Here is an 18,099-nt window from a genome sequence, read left to right as displayed (position 1 = left end):
GACTGTCTAGTGCTCTACAGTGAGAAAGAGAGAGGATGAGAGAGTGATAGATGTTCTCGAAGCACTACTGCTGCCCGAGGAAAAGCAGACACGACTGAAGAGCCAAAGGAGGAGAGAAAGAGCACGAGACCCAGAATGCCACACAGCTCATGAAATGTGTGAGAGACGCACAGAACAGCTGAAAGAGCAAAACGAAGGGAATAATAAATCAAACTAGATGATGATGTCAGCAAAACCCCTAAAACACAATCGCTTCTGAAGAGAAGAGTGAGCAAACTAACAGAAATGCTCAAGGGCTCCAGTAATCTGACTGGTTGTTTGTGGCTGTGCATTATGCGGGTTCAGTAATAAGCACTTTTCTCAGGCTGAAATCAGCGTTAGCTGCTAACATTGAGGCTTTTCATGCTATATTAAAGGGCTAGTTCATCCAAAAATTAAACATTTTGTCCTGAATTTCTCACCCTCATGTTGTTCCAAACCCGTAAGACTCATTCATCTTCAGAACACAAATGAAGATATTTTTGATGAGATCCGAGACTCTCTGACCCCTCCATAGACAGCAATGTCATTAAATGGACTGCATTTATAAAGTGCTTTCAACAGAGCCATGGCCATCCAAAGCCCTTTACATCTTGCCTTTCATTTACCCATTCACTCACTCATTCATCCAGCTCGTCGGGAGCAGCTGGAGTTAGTTCACGAGTTCACACTTACATATCATTTAAGGGGAGTAGATTTAAATGCATATTTGGAGGGAGGGCTTTGAGCTCTGAATTTGGCCCGAACCCAGAGTACCCTCCTGGTGTATGTAAGTGATTCGAACTAAAAGTATGGAGAAGTGATGACAAACTGTCAATGAACGCAGGTAAGACTGCTGCGTACATATACTATAGCTCTTATTGCTGATTAGCTGAGTGCTCTCCACTATCAGTCAGTTATCTGAACGTGCTTCCTCCCGAACCTTGTTTAATAAAAGTTCATGGACACCTCGACACTTGGTCAGGTGGAACCAGAGATCGTGAACCACTGAGCCACTGCCGCCCCTAACACTTAACCATTTCAAAGACATCATTAAAATAGTCCATGTGACTCCAGTGATTCAACCTTAATTTAAAGGGTTAGTTCACCCAAAAATGAATGTCGTTGGACACCTGTAACACCTTCGTTCATTTTCAGAACACAAATGAAGATATTTTTGTTGAAAGCTGACGGCTGAGAAAGGCTTCAGAAAGGCCTCCATTGGGATTCAGTACATTTCCACTGACCCACTCACAAGACCCATAAAGGCACTAAAGACTTCGTTACAAAGTCCATCTCACTACAGTGGCTGTACAAAAATTGTACCAAGCGGCGAGAACAGTTTTTGTGCGCAAAAAAAATCAAAATAATGACTTTATCTGCCAAGATAGTCTTCCGTGTAGGTCTCGGACGTGAACTCACGTGATAGCGGCGCTCCTCCTCTTCCGGGTCGTGTATTCGCTATGATTCGAACGGCGGAGCTGCGTCATATTCTTGCGCATGCGTCGAGTTCACGTCAATAATTTGGTGGATTATATCGTTATTTAGATTTTTTTGCGCACAATAACTATTTTCGTCGCATTGTAAAATGATTGTACAGCCGCTGTAGTGAGATGGACTTTGTAACGAAGTCTTTAGGGCCTTTTATGGGTCAGTGGAAATGTACTGAATGCCAATGGAGGCCTGTCTAAAGCCTTTCTCAGCCATCAGCTTTCAACAAAAATATCTTCATTTGTGTTCTGAAGATGAACGAAGGTGTTACAGGTGTCCAACGACATGAGGGTGAGCAATTAATGAAATAATTTTCATTTTTGGGTGAACTAACCCTTTAATGAAGCGATGATAATACAAAAACAACGCCATTACTGAAGAATTTCTTCTCGTCTGTTCCAAAGCTTACGAGCTCTACGACAGAACGCCGGCTCGCCATTCTGAACAGCCAATCAGAGTTCTCTCTCTCTCACTGATGGCCTGATGCTGATTCTACATGCTGAATCTCCCAAACAATTCAGCAAAATTTCTGACTAGAGCCAATGGTGTGGAATGCTCAAAACTAGGGGTGTGCACGAATATTCGAATAGTCGAGTTTTGCATAGATTTGCTGGCTCTAAATGCAGTGGTTCTATGAGAAATTCCTCTAAATCTCGCAGTTATAACTAAATCCACTGGGTGGAGCTGTGGGGCGGGTAAATAAGTTTGATGTTTGGAATTAGATGACAATTTTAAAAAATAATTTTACAAAATGGAGTTACTTTTGTATATCACCAGAACAACGAGAATCACATGAAATCCAAACACCAGCCGAATGAGGAAAGAGTCCATCACCGCATCACGAGTGCGGGTAAGCCTATCTGTACCTCGAGTGAGGGCGAGACAACTTATGATAGCAAAATGATCTTGAGACAGAATGCTTCCTTTAAGTTTGGTCGAGGGTTTAAGAACAGAAAACACAAAGTGCTTCACTTAAACTTCACTTAACACCCTTTGTCTCCGCAACGTCTGTCAGTGGCACGTTTTCTCACCCGATAATAATATCATATCCAATAATATTATAATTTCTCTCAACACGGCAACCATATACCGACTCGTGTGTGTGTGTTTGTGTGTACGTTCTGCTCAATAACATGGCGATTTCTTAGTGTTTTTTCCGCTTGCGCTGCTTGAGCTTATATGCTTTTGTTCTTTAGGCATATATATATATATACACTGTAACACTTTTTTGTTGGTTTAACTTAAAAAAAGTAAGTAACCTGGTTGCCTTAAAATTTTGAGTTTATTGAAATAAAAAAATTTAGTTGATACAATGAAGGAAATTGGTTTAATAAATAGAAACTCAAAATATTACTGTCTTTACTGTCAATTTTTTGATAAATCATGAAAATTTGGCATGTTTGACTGCGTCATCACAAATAAAACACACAATTACCCAATATGCTTACAAAATGTTGTAATAATATTTGAATAATGGTTGTCGATTCTCAAAAATGTTCATTGTATTAACTCAAGTTTTTAATTTCAATGAACTCAAAATTAAGGCAACCAACTAACTTTTAAAATATTTTTTTACAGTGTGCGTCATTAGCGTCAGAGACTGGCACAGATGAGAATACATTTTCTATTTGCGCACAAAAAGTATTTTCATCTCTTCATAACATAAATATTGAATCACTGGAGTCACATGGACCATTTTAACGACATCTTTCCTACCTTTCTGGACCTCGAAAATGTTAATTACATTCTTGTCTATAGAGGGACAGAAAGCTCTCGGATTTCATAAAACTATCTTCATTTGTGTTCAAAAGATGAACAAAAGTCTTGCGGTTTTGGGTTACATGAGGGTTAGGAATTATTAACAGAACTGGCTGAACAAACCCTTTAACTTTTATGGTGATGTTTTATTATAAGGTCTTATTTGTTAACAGTATACATTCAACAAGCAATACATTTCATTGTTAGTTCATGTTAACACATGATATATTAGTAAATGTTGGAATTAATATTTACTAAGATTAATTAATACATGCTGCAGTAGTATTTTTCAGTGTTAGTTCATGTCAACTAATGTAGTTGAACCCTACTGTAAACCCATGTATCATATATTCAGCAAATATAAAGATTAGGAAATGCTAAAATAAAGACACAAAGAAGTGGCGAGCAAAAGAAAAGGAACGAGAGAGAGAGAGAGAGAGAGAGAGAGAGAGAGAGAGAGAGAGAGAGAGAGAGAGAGAGAGAGAGAGAGAGAGTTTGTCTGATGGGTCAGGGATAGTTACTCGAGAACTGAAGGTCCTATGGCCGCGGCGATCGTCTTTAAGCACCTCCAACCTACACTGGAGCTTACGGAGATAAAGTCAGCAGTCCATCAGTTAATATACAAGCAACAGAAGAAACAATCCAACTGATAACTGAGAGCTGCAGGCAGCTCAAAGATACAGAGACACACACGCCACATTTAAAGGGGTCGTATGATGCCATTTTAGAAGTTCATTATTTTGCTTATTGGGTGTGGTTAACATGCTTTAATATTCACATACTGTCCATTATTGAAACTCCTCCATTCCCAGTCTGTCTGATTTCTACTAAGCCCCTCCTTCTGTAAAGGTCAGAGATTGCTCTGATTGGCCAGTGCATTGTGATTGGCCAGGCACATCTCAATGTGTTGGAAATTATATATGAAAAGCTATGAGCTTTGTAACATTGCAGCTCTCATACAGATACAGAACAGATACATACATACTAAAGGAAAAGGGGAAATACTGAAATGCGTCATACGGCCCCTTTAACCTTCAGGCGTCAGAAGAACTAGACTATAGGATGTTAACGAACATTCACACCCCTCCCCCCCCCCCCCACACACACACCCACACACCTTTAGCTTTAAGGAACTATAGAGCCAGTCATACAAAAACACATTTTATAGTCAATATGAAATGTCATGCAACACCCATTTTAATTATTGCAATGCATTTCTGAGTGAAACTGAATATTAAATGAGAAGACAAAATAAGGATGCACTGAAAAAAAATTGTGCAGGATTTATAATTTTCACACAGATTTTGCTAGTAATAAATTACACTAAATAAGACTTTACTATCTTGTAAACAGACATCTGTAAAAGCACTGCAGTTTATTAAACGATTCCCTCATTAAATATATCTAATTAATACCACATTAGTAAAGACATTTACAAGAAATAAGAAACACACATATATTTTCTTGTGATGTCACATCTGATAAATCATCTTTCAGCTAATGTTGTTTTTGTATTATTGAATGATCAGTGTGATTGTGAGCAGAACTCCCCCCCATTACATTACAATCTTAAAGGACAACTCCGGCAAAATTTTAAGTTTATCTTGATCGATATATCTTTGCGAGTACAATCTATGTACAGAAAACATTTATTTCAAGACATTAGTTTATTTCTATTCAGAGGGACTGTCACTCATGTCAGAAATTGAATAACTAAAGTAACGTGTGTGGTCAGCGCTGATTTGAGACGCGAACCGTTTAGAACGATTCAGTCCGATTTGGTGAACTGGTTCGCCCGGTTCACTAAAAAGAACCGGTCCAAAAGAACGATTCGTTCGTGAACCGGACATCACTAGAGTGATGATCCGATAGGGCTCACAGGTGAAAAAGAAATGGTTAACGTTTGTGCCTTTCCGAATTGTGGCAACAGAATGTGAAAATTTGCAGCGAACACTTGACTAACTTACACAGACACAACACAGCCGGGCCGGTTGAAGAATAATGCCATTCCGTGGTTAAAGACGTGTGCAGCCACTGTGGAGGCAATGTACACTTTATTTATCCTTCCATTTGGGCACACTCGGCTTGAGGAAAGATGTGCAATAATTTAAAATAATCTTGCTTTACACACACATCACGCTCTTCCCAACTGGACTGCCTATTTTCCATCTACCGCTGCGTTCCCACGGGACTTTAGCGCGAGACACAGCTAGCCGGCTAAAACAGGTGAATTTAAACAATGGCTAAGTGGCTAAACGCATCTCGTTGTCGTGTGAGGGACCTGTTCATGTTGGACGGACATTTTAATTGCATTTTGTGTCTGTTAAGAGACACAAAGACACCCGTTACGTTTATGCCCCCAAAGCGCCGTTTTAGCTGAGTGGGGGCTCTGGGCATTAACTGTAATAACTCCGTGTTGCAAGCACCAATCCGGTTCGTTTTTTAAAAAAAATATATATAGACTGTACTCACAAAGATATAACGATCAAGATAAACTTAAAAATTTGCCAGAGTTGTCCTTTAATCTTGATAATTTCATGACTTTAATCTAGGAATTAATTATGTCTGACACCTGTTTTGGTGAATGGAAGTGGCGTGAATATTCAGATATTCACAAAAAATAAACATGACAAATCTTTAATTTTTGTTAATAACACTCTTAAAAATGAAGGTTCTTATGGGGATCGATAGTTACATGAACAACCTTTAACGTCCATGAAACATTTCAATTCCACAAAAGGTTCTTTAGATTATTAAAATGGTTCTTCAATGGCATCGCTGCAAACACCTTTTGGAAGCTTTATTTTTAAGAGTATATGTAATAAAACTGGAGTGTGTGCGTGGGTTAGTTAGTTAGTATTAGTGATGTTTATATAGATAATACTGATGTCCGTTATGGGTCCTGCACACTGTGCGATTTTTCAAAATCCTTTGCGAATGTCCCTTGTCAGACTGTATGAATATGATCGCCGCTGTAAGCCATGTCACACTGTAAGATCTCTGTTGGCATTAATGTCAGACTGTATGATAGTCAAGGCGCGCTAAAGACGGACGCGCACAAGAAAACTCGTCTGGAGTTTTATATCATCAATGAATGAAGCGTTCGGTGACGGTGAGCTGCATTACACACGAGACTGAAATGGAGGCTACAGAGAAATCTCTAGCTCTCGTTTTGGTCATAGTTTGTCTTGAAAAACTGAGATATTTGACAGTCGTAGGAGAAGTCACACTGCAGGATTGTGTGCCAAATCTTCTGACACTGCCAGAATTTCATCTGAGGTCAAATCTGATCGCAGCGCTCATTAATCGGCTGCCGGTGAACATGTCAAACTAACGACCAAAGACTTCAGATTTTAGCCTAGGATCAGAGCGTGGCCAAAATCGCACAGTGTGCACCCGGCTTAAGAAGATCAAACGAATCAAACTGAAGATTGAATGATTAAATGACTCACTCATAAATACTTCACTTGTTTCATTTCTGAATGAATCAGCATTTTTGAACAAATCCCTTGAGTGAATGATTCAATGAATCAAAGACTTCACTTGACATCACTTGTCGCCACCTACTGGTGTAACGATGTAATTGATATAATCTTCATTTGAAGTGTCAAGTTACTTTCAAAAGGTGATTTACTCCAGTACACCATTTTTTTTTTTTACTTATTGGATATGCATTGCCTAGTATCCCAAATCTGTCACTTCCAGTTCTATTTTATTAAGCATTCTGTCTCGGAAGGCAACTGTGTCTATGTAGGGAACTCATTAGGTTTTGTAACAACTTTATGAGTTTTTGTTCAATACTTATTTGAGGGAAGTAACACAACAAGTCTGACTAATACAATGCTACACACACACACACACACACACACACACACGCACACACACACACACACACACACACACACACACACACGCGCATGCGCACGCGCACACACACACACACACACACACGCACACGCACACACGCACACGCACACACGCACACACACACACACATACACACACACAGTTTCTAGTAAAACAAAAAGAGAACAAATGGGTGTGAATGAGTGTGTCAGAGCAATATAATTGTAGGTGTTTTAAATAAGTTGCTTTGGATAAAAGATCTTAAGTGTCTGCTAAAAGATATAGCATATGGCCATCACTATTCTCTGTGTATATATATTACTAAATAAATGAGTACTAAATAACAAACCATCTCAGTACAGACTAAAAATATAGCACCTAGTCGACTGATACAGCTCAATATTGTAACCGACTGAAACGGTGTTGTGCTATTCATAAACATTGGTGATTCTGTTATTGTAGCTGATTTATATACTCTTTAAAAAAGATGATTTTTTAAGTACAATCAACTTCGATCTTTAAGTCATTTAACTTAAAAAGGTGCAGTGTGTACATTTTAGCGGCATCTAGTGGTGAGGTTGTGAATTGCAACCGTGAGGTTGTGAATTGCAACCGTCCACCGCTCATCAACCCCTTTCGAAGCAGGACAAAGATGTCGTCGTCAGAGAGAGCAGAGAGTAGCTAGCACTAGAGAAGTTTATCCATTTAGGGCTACCGTAGAAACATGACAGCGCAAAATGACCTGCGGTGTGTGTAGATAGAAACGGCTCATTCTAAGGTAATAAAAACATAACGGTTCATTATGTAAGGTCTTTATACACCACTGAAAACATAGTTATGTATATTATATTGCATTTTTGTCAATTGATCCTCCTAAATATTAGACACTGCACCTTTAAATTACATTAACTGACTTAACAAATTAGATGAATCTTATGTTATAAAATTGTTAAAGCAATGTAAAACATTTGCTGTCATAACTTATTGATCATAACATTTTCTACAGTGTCCAAAACAAAAATTTTCACTAAGAAATTGTTAGTAAATTTCACATACAACTGTAAAGAAACACACATATTGAAGTAGAAAGACCAAAATAGTAAAACATACTTAAAGCTACACTGTGTGATATTTTCCCCCATCTAGCTAGTATATATCAGTGAATATTAGTTTCTGTTCCTCTCAAATCAGATTTTATTTTTACTCCTACGGTGGCTGATTTAGTCCAAGATTAACATTGCTTCCAGTTCGACCTCATCCATGAGTGTTCCTTCATGAGGTTACTTTATTTGCAGTTATTTAAGTTGCCAGTTAACATGTAGGTTATGACATCTATGTAAAATTAATAATAGTTATTTTACGTTTTCATTATTCTTTTACCATTTCATTGCTAACATCAGCTATGAGGTTCCCAGACGAATGCAGGCTAATCTTAGTAAAGTATCTTTTATCAGTGCTATCGTTATTCTGTATATTGTTCGACATCACTAACGTAAGGCAAAGTTCACATCGTAGGCTTTATCATTTTCTGCGAGGGAGAGCTTAAGGGAAAGGGAAAAATAAAAACACGGTGCCATCGAGTGTTAAAACGCGAAAGGCGAAGCTTGAATTGACGGGAATGTCCCTCTTTGGCTGCTGTACTTTCAAGATGGAGGACCAACATGGCGACCGGCATTCGAACCCCTCACCCGTATGTGTTTTCAATGGCATATTATAAACTTACGAGAATACTTTATTACTAGAAAGAAGTAAATATACATTAATGAGCACATATATTTTTGAAAGAACTAAGTGTTTTTAGATAAGAATAAACTAAAAAAGTTACACAGTGTAGCTTTAAATAATCTTTGTTATATTTAGAGTATTTTTATGCTGTATTATTTTCTAGTCGTATGAGCGTTTACAGGCTAAAGTCGTCTCGCATTCATCCGTTAAGCTGTGATTAAAGATGAGCTCTTTACCTGGTCCAAGGTAGAGTACCTTGACTTGAGCGTGATGACCTCATCCAGGTGTGCTCTGAACTCTCGCCGTGACGCCTGGAGGAAGCCACAGGATAGTCACTCACCCTAAACACACACACACTCCTACCTTTCCCCCACACACACATACACACACACAAACCTCTCCATATCCAACAGGCACAGATACAGAATCAATCCGCATTCTATCAAACACATTTTTTGAGCATGCTCTGCCACAAACACTGACACAAACACACTCACGGAGACACAAACTCTCTCCAACAGGACGCACAGCAATAAAAACACACTGCAATGATGTGCACCGCTGCAATGGAAAACATGACCAGCTGAACGGAATGAAAATCACCCCTGTTACAACCCACTCAACGGATCTAATGCTGTAAAGTGTGAGTGATAAATAGGAACAAACACAAGAGAAAAGAAACCGTGGAGCAGGAGAAATCACTTCCATGTGAATGACACTCGCATCCAGCTTCTCATGGCACTTGATCTACAGCGTTGGGGAAGTTAAGCGACTGAACCTTCAAACCTTTCCCGACATTACGAACAACTAACAAAAATTGGTCAGTAAACTTACTGCTGATGAATAAATGAATTTGTTACTGGAAAAAGACATTTAAAAGAGCTCACTCTAATACATCTCTATTAATAATGTATAAGAATAGCTTATAAAATTATATTATATAAAAATCTAAAAATTATATTTTGTTTCTTTTTCGTGCATGGGCTTTTTTTGTTTTACTTACTCCCAAAAGTTGATATAACTTTTTTTAATTTGTTAATAACTTAACAAATTAAATAACTTGGACAAATCAAATGGATAAACATAGTAAATTATGTTTACTGTTATTGTATATTACTAAAAAAAAGCTTGAAATTGCAAGTTTACATCGTGCAAACCAATAATAAAAATAAAAAAAAATCACTTTTTTTCCTCGCAATTGCGAGTTTATATAAAATAAGTCAAAATTGCACCAAAAACAAAACAAATTTAAAACATTTTTTGGGTTTATTGCCGGAAACAGTTGTAAGATAATAATAATTATAATTCATTACATTTATATAGCGCTTTTTAAGGCACTCAAAGCGCTTTACATTGAAGGGGGAATCTCCTCAAACCACCACCAATGTGCAGCATCCACCTGGATGATGCGACGGCAGCCATATTGCGGCAGAACGCTCACCACACACCAGCTGATTGGTGGAGAGGAGACCGAGTGATGAAGCCAATCAGGATATGGGGATTATTAGGAGGCCATGATGGACAGAGGCCAATGGGCAAATTTGGCCAGGATGCCGGGGTTACACCCCTACTCTTTATCGAAGGACATCCTGGGCTTTTTAACGACCACAGAGAGTCAGGACCTCGGTTTAACGTCTCATCCGAAGGATGGTGCTCTTTGTCAGTATAGTGTCCCCATCACTATACTGGGGCGTTAGGACCCACACAGACCACAGGGTGAGCGCCCCCTGCTGGCCTCACTAACACCTCTACCAGCAGCTCCTGGTTTCTCAGTTGGTCTCCCATCCAGATACTGACCCGGCTCAGCCCTGCTTAGCTTCAGTGGGAAACCAGTCTTGGGCTACAGGCTGATATGGCTGCTGGCTAAGATATAAACTCGCAACTGTGAGAAAAAAATTCAGAATTGTAAGATAAAATGTTGCAATTATATTTACATTTTATTTATTATGTTTTATTATTTTTTTTATTCTGTGGTAGAAACAAGCTTCCATAGATATATGCAATCAAATCTCTCCGAAAAAAATGCCATTCAACTAAGTTTTGTTTTTAATAAAAAAAACATTTAAATTAAACTATTTTAACAGATGAGATACTGCCATGCAAAAAAAAAAGTTATAAACAGCTACTTCAACACAATTTGACATAACATTTTTTTGTTTAAAATTTTAAAAACAAAATATAAATAAATAAAACAATTGTTACTGGAAAATTACTATTTTTTATAGCTGCCACACTAATACAATTTTATAAAAATTTATAAATTTAATGATTACTGAATATCAAATAAAATCTCAATATAGTATATAATATGTAAGCTAATATACAATATATACGTGTTTAATTGACGTTATATGTATGGAACATAATACATTTTAAGCAGAGCGAGAATAAGTGGTTGTCAATATGTCTAAAATACAGCTGAGATAAAAATGTAATATTTTTAGAGTATATTGTGTTTTCCAGAGGTATTGAATAGCTACCGAATGATTATTTTTCATTTGTCAATACCGAAAATCTAGGCTGATTTATTGTCGATACATAAATAACACAATTAGCAAATACGATGTGCTTAAATTTGCTGTAGATTAACCTTTGTTTTATGATAATCTAAAAATGGCCAACTATCGTCATCAATTATTAAAGATGAATTGGCTTGTGTCACTAGTAGCATTAACCCCTCGGCCATACATTCATTAAAGTGTTTCATGGATGAGAAAAGACGACATAAAAAATGCATTAAAAGAAAAAAGTAAAAGAAAAAAATGATGGATAAACCAAATGTCAAAAAAAATATATCTCCAAGACAAACATCTAAATTTGTCATTCAAGTGACAGCAAGTCATTTCTTCTCTGTTGCACTTGAGATAAGCATGCATGACAAGACAGGAAGGGGTTCAGGCAGAGCAGGAAGCAACAGTCATCATGGGCAGGACGAAACGTGTCACATGGCAACGGGTCCAGGTGGAGGAGAGCTGTTGCCATGCAGATCTGGCCCGAGACGCATGCAGGAATACCTCAGCAATGCTTAGGGTGGATGAAGAGGAGGGGAGCCGCGCCTGAGTGCCATGAGAAGGGGAAAAGAGAACACGATTAAATATAAGAGCCAGCCAAGCCAAGCTGAGACAGACACTGCCGCCCCCTGCTGGCCCGGAGGACTGCTTGAGCACGGCAAGCCAAAGCAGCTGGGAACAGAAGACATTTAAAAAAGAGCAGACGAGGAGATAGATAAAGAGCAGGAACTACGCAAACACAGCGTGTTTCAGGCACGACACTGCTTCTGATCTGGGATTTGCGCTTGACGTTTTGAACGCAAGTTCATCTGGTTTTTGCAATCATTCGTGATTCCATTTTGATGTTAGCTTGGGGATAAAAATGTGGTCACATTAAATCCAATTTATATTGGATTTACAACACATACAGACAAGCACACACGCAAACACAGCAAAGATGAAAAGATGAGTGAAGGGTTTGACACACTGCTATGCCACTAAAAAACGCCATTTCTCAAAACAACAACACTGATGTCAATGTGAGTATGGAAAATCACAGGGATATTCAGAAATAATCATTTCACATATACTCGATATACAGTGTGGGTTTACAACGTAAAAAAAAAAAGAGAATACTTGTATTCAATGAGGGTGCATTACATACACCAAAAGTACGAGTAACGACACTAATATTGTTGCAAAAGATTTCAAGTGAACTTTCTCTTTATCAAAGAATCCTAAAAAAGAATGTATGATTGGTTTCAACAGAAATATGAACTGTTTTCAACATTGATAATAATCAGAAATGTTTTTTGAGCTGCAAAACAGCATATTAGAATGATTTCTGAAGGGCCATGTGACACTGAAGACTGGAGCTAGTAGTTGTAAATGACCCCGCCCCCTCGAAATGGGGTGTCGAAATACTATTGGGTAAATTGGCAGTGGGCGGGGTCACACAGATCAAAACAAAAACAGAAAATCCGTCACGAAACGCACATTTCAGAATAGAATAACTGTCTTTGTTTTTTCAGAGTAACCAGTATGTGTGCATGTTTCCTAAATATCTGCAAACATTTCATTTTGTATGCTTTAGTACAGTCAATAAAATTACATACTGCACCTTTAAAATCCTGCCTGTGCTGAAAAGAATCATTTGGTACTTATTGCTCTTTGTCACCTTTGGCATAAAATGAGCACTGCGTCTTACACCCATGCATGCGATGTGTCCTTGTGGTCCAGGAACGGAGTGATATATCTTTCAGGCTGCAGCGCAACCGAGTTCAATGCTCAACTGAAGCTCACTACAGATATAATCTTTACAACAGTTATTTATTGCCACACACACACACACACACACACACACACACACACACACACACACACACACACACACACACACACACACACACACACACACACACACACACACACACACACACACACACACACACACACACACACACACAGTGCTTTTACTGCAGCGTACGTGGCTTCGCATGTACAATGCCCTCAGAAAACACAAACAGTGTTTCAACCAAAGGATTCAAATGTTGCTAATGCGATTCGTTAGACTACTATTTTATGTTTTGCTGAATTGGTGGCTAATTCATATTGAAGGGGGGGATTCTGAAATCCTCTGCCGCTTCAATATACCTGTGTATATTTATATCCTAAATAACTTAATATAAACCTTAATTAATGTTTATCTTCCTATATTACCTATATTATTATAATGATTCTTTCCAGTTATGATTTTGCTTTGTTTCTTGTTTTCTAAAGTGTGTATTTGGTCTCTGAGGAGTGAGGGTCTGGCCTAGAGATGTGTGATGTGTCACTAAACACTGGCAACAAGATCGTGTGTTTAGGTTTTCAAGGTATCACACACCCCTAACATGTCAGGAGTGCAGTAACAGCGTTTGCTCACTTAGCCCGGCTTCCAGAGATGAAATATGGATTTGTCTTTCATTTAATTTATTATATTTTATTCCTTTTATTTTTCCTTTTACTGAAACACTAAAGACTCAAGATGAATATTGCCTGTATTGTCTGTACCTCTCACTGCAAGAAAGCACATGCTATCAGCATGCTTTGGAGAAATGTTTTGTTTATAATTAGTTAAGATGTTCTCAACCTTGGAGGAAACCAGTATTCTCTGGAGTTTGTGCGTGTGTGTACCAGATCTGTGCAGGCTAATGTTGGAGAAGGACATTTCTGCAGAAAACTAACTCCTTGTGAGACTTGAAGCTGGCTTCTGCTTTTAAAACTGCAAACTATTCTTAAGTACATTTTTCTTTTAATTAATTGCAATCCTGACTCTGTCTTCATTTCTTCACTACTGGTCCTGGGTCATAAGCTGTTAACCCCTAACAATATAAATTCGTACAATCTCATTTGTATGTTTTTATACAATCTGCTTACGCCTCAGTAAACTGACGATTAGGTTTAGGGGTAAACCTTCAGCTTACTTTAGCATCACACACATTCATACAAAATGGCAAATTTGTTAAATACATTTTTTTATGAGGTCAGTTTGGATACTAGCCTGGATGCCAGCTGAACTCAGCCCCGCCCACAACATTTTTAGGTCGGGCGGTTCGGTCTGGACTCGATCCATAGAGGAGTAATTATCTCTGAACAGAAACTGTTCGACCAATGAGATCATCAGGGCGGGCTTTAGACGATGATGGACAGATAATAAACAGTAACGTAATCATCACGTCATCAAAAGGGCTTGGATTACATTTGTTCAAATCCTAAACGGAGAGCTTGTTCGTATCTGCATCACCTTCATAATTTCCTCTGAAATGATGATCATGTTGGGTAAGTACTCTGTGTATCATTAAATTCTTTTTTTACAACACCGACAAATATCTTTTATTCTAGCGCACGTGCAGACAGGGTTTACAACAAAAACCATTAAACAATAGCTTCTTGGGGGGTTCTCTGAAAAAAAAAAGGTGTTTGGGCGATACATTTTGGGTTATTTTAGCAAGGTTGCTTGCTAAAATTGGCATTTATTGGTCTATGTATCACATAATAGTCGCTTCAACAAGCGGACATGGAAAACAACCCGTGAAAAAAAACGGCAGTGCAGTTGAGCTCTGTTGACATTTGACAACTAATGTTATGCGTCGTTCCGTTACTCTGATTGGTTGTAGGTCTATCCAATTGATGTCTTTCCTGGTTGGGTTGAAACACGCCCCATAATCACAGCCCAATGGAGCATCAGACTCATATTCTGACTAGAATTGAGTATGACCAAGTCAAGCTTTTTGGATACTGGAATAAGCATAAAATGTCGGGCCCTATCATACGGCGGTGCAATGTGATGCCAGCCGCGACTCAAGTGTTTTCTGATAGTTTCAGTCTGACGCAGTTCTCATTTTCACATCCAGCTCCACGTTGTTTAATTAGCAAATGCACACGCTTTTAAGTCAAATATTGAAAATAAAAAGATTCCTCTGGATAATTGTTCAGTCTTTCCGCCATGTAAATAGTGAATCCGTCATGATGCAAAGTAAACACAACTGGCTTTTAAAGGGAATGGCAGATGAGACTCTGATTGGTTTATGGCACGTTACGCCCAAAACACACATGACTCATTAAGAGACGAGGGACGACCCTTTTAGACCATGAGCCTGGCACGCCGACTGTTTTTTCCCTCGTTAAACTAGCAAAAGTGGATTTGGACACGCCCTAAGAGCACCTGCGCCGTGAGCTTCAGACCATGAGCTCAGATCGCTAGAATAGGGCCTACATATCCTAAATCAGAAACAGGTCTGATCTGATGTTTTGGACCAGTTGCTAGAAAAAAAGTCAGAACTGTAAGATTAAAACGTGCAATTATCTTTTAAATGATTTTATTCCGTAGCAGAAACGAGCTTCCATACTTAAGTACTTCCAATTAAATTCAATTTAAATTCATATTTTCAAATTCAAATTGCTTACAATCAGCATAAATGTGTTAAATACAAATGCAACAAATTTAATGAGTTAAAAAGTGTGAATAGTTAGTGTATGAGATTGAAACTTTTTATTGATGATAAATATATAAACCGGGTCTTTGTGTATTTACAACACATTAAGTTTATTAGTACTATTAAAGAAATCTCTTTTTTGTTTTATTTAATATGACGGATAAATATGCATCACATTACGTTTACTAGTTTTATTTTAAAAGTGGACGAGGTACACAAATCAAAAATATGAATAATATGACTCAGGTAAAAGTACTCATTTCAGTTTTACGTATAAGTAAAAGTATAAAAATGACTGAATTGTCAACTAGCCAGAATTATGCAGACACTTAATCTGTATTGATCTGCAAGTTAGAAAATGTTTTATTTTATTACTACAACTTCATACACTGATAACTACTATTGATAAGTACTGGTATTTCAAGTGTGCAAACAGGTTAAATAAAATATACAAACATAAAAATGTGGAAAAACGAAATGTATAAATACGTCCTGACAAATATAAACAATATAAAAACAGATGTCACAGAGCAAAATGCATGTCCTTATGATTTCCTCTTCAAACAGCGAGATCGCATGCAGTAAGCGAGAGATGCATTAATGGATCAGAAATAAGTGTTTGCTTTTGTAAGTTTATGCATCACATAAGTTCTCTTTGACACAAACGCGATTCCCCCACACTGTGGTCTTTAGCGCTCTATAGCTGATCAAACGACTTATAAAATGCTGCTAAATGAGCCTCAAAAGTGATCAAAGATGCAACAGTGCATTCATATATATTTTTGATGTAGAGCACAAATGCGAATGGCTGTGCATTTGTTTCTGCATTAAATTATAGCTGTCACAGGATATGTGTGTATTCGTGTACTGTACGGTGAGCTTATTAAAGCATGTATATATTGTGTTGAGTGTAATGGCGAATTGCAGCGTGCATTTACTGGAAGCCTTGATGCTTTTAACTCAATGAAAGTGAAATAAAACTGTCTGAATCGAAGCCGTTGCTGTGTTGTCAGTCTCCCCTCTTCCCCCTCCACTCTGCAGCTTTAAGTACAGTAATTAAAAATAAAAGTACTTTATTACTGTCCATCGGTTAAAACTCTGTAATACAAATGGATGGAAAATGTATATGCAATTAAAACAAATAAATCATATATTTAGTTCTTTATACACTATACTGACAAAAGTTTTGGGATGCCTGCCTTTAATGGTGTCCCATTCTTAATCCGTAGGGTTTAACATGGAGTCGGCTCACCCTTTGCAGCTCTAACAGCTTCAACTCTTCTGGGAAGGCTTTCCTCAAGGTTTAGGAGTGTGTTTATGGGGATTTTTGAGCATTCTTCTAGAAGCTCATTTGTGAGGTCAGGCACTGATGTTGGACGAGAAGGCCTGGCTCTCAGTCTCCGCTCTAATTCATCCCAAAGCTGTTCTATCGGGTTGAGCTCGGGACTCTGTGCAGGCCAGTCAAGTTCCTCAACACCAAACTCCCTCATCCATGTCTTTATGGACCGACGCTTTGTGCTCTGGAGCGCAGTCATGCTGGAAGAGGAAGGGGCCGTCCACAAACTGTTCCCACAAAGTTGGGAGCATTAAATTGTCCAAAATGTCTTGGTATGCTGAAGCCTTAAGAGTTCCTTTCACTGGAACTAAAGGGCCACGCCTAACCCCTAAAAACAACCCCACACCATAATCCCCCCTCCACCAAACTTTACAATTGGTACAATGCAGTCAGGCAAGCCCCGTTCTCCTGGCAACCACCAAACCCAGACACGTCTATGGGATTGCCAGACAAAGAAGTGTGATTGGTCGCTCAGAGAACACGTCTCACTGCTCTAGAGTCCAGTGGAGGATGCTTTACTCCACTGCATCCCACGCTTTGCATTGCTCTTGGTGATGTAAGGCTTGGATGAGCTGCTGCTCGGCCATGGAAACCCATTCCATGAAGCTCTCTACGCTGTTCTTGAGCTCATCTGAAGGCCACATGAAGTTTGGGGGTCTGGAGTGATTGACTCAGCAGAAAGTTGGTGACTTCTGCGCACTGTGACCCTCAGCATGCGCTGACCCCGCTCTATGATTTTATGTGTCCTATCACTTTGTGGCTGAGTTGCTGTTGATCCCACAATCGCTTCCTCTTTGTTATAATCCCACTAACAGCTGAGCGTGGATTATATTTAGTAGTGAGGAAATGTCAGGAATGGACTTATTGCACAGGTGTCAGCCTATCACGGCCCCACGCTTGAGTTCACTGAGCTCCTGAGAGCGACCCATTCTTTCACTAATGTGTGTAGAAGCGTCTG

At 38.6% G+C, this 18,099-nt stretch overlaps 1 protein-coding gene across 7 annotated transcripts in view; it reads right to left on the bottom strand.

The window, feature by feature from the left end:
* gphnb (gephyrin b) overlaps nucleotides 1-18,099 on the bottom strand; it is a 113,751-nt gene that overhangs the window by 30,257 nt on the left and 65,395 nt on the right. For 3 of the 7 annotated variants that reach the window (XR_010898137.1, XM_067418209.1, XM_067418211.1), the window contains exons 9-11: nucleotides 11,853-11,894; nucleotides 9,075-9,149; nucleotides 3,789-3,851 (exon numbers count right to left, since the gene is read on the bottom strand). The exons of 2 other annotated variants lie outside the window; for them this stretch is intronic. Coding sequence is in view for 4 of the 5 variants with exons in the window: in XM_067418209.1 (XP_067274310.1) it covers nucleotides 3,789-3,851; nucleotides 9,075-9,149; nucleotides 11,853-11,894 (180 nt within the window). In the remaining variant the exon portion in view is untranslated. The remainder of the gene's footprint in view (nucleotides 1-3,788; nucleotides 3,852-9,074; nucleotides 9,150-11,852; nucleotides 11,895-18,099) is intronic. 2 more of the 7 variants (XM_067418212.1, XM_067418213.1) reach the window with 2 other exon arrangements.

This window comes from Pseudorasbora parva, chromosome 15 (assembly GCF_024679245.1).
Source record: "Pseudorasbora parva isolate DD20220531a chromosome 15, ASM2467924v1, whole genome shotgun sequence".
Classification (NCBI taxonomy): Eukaryota; Metazoa; Chordata; class Actinopteri; order Cypriniformes; family Gobionidae; genus Pseudorasbora; species Pseudorasbora parva.
This window is presented reverse-complemented; position numbering and strand designations above follow the sequence as displayed.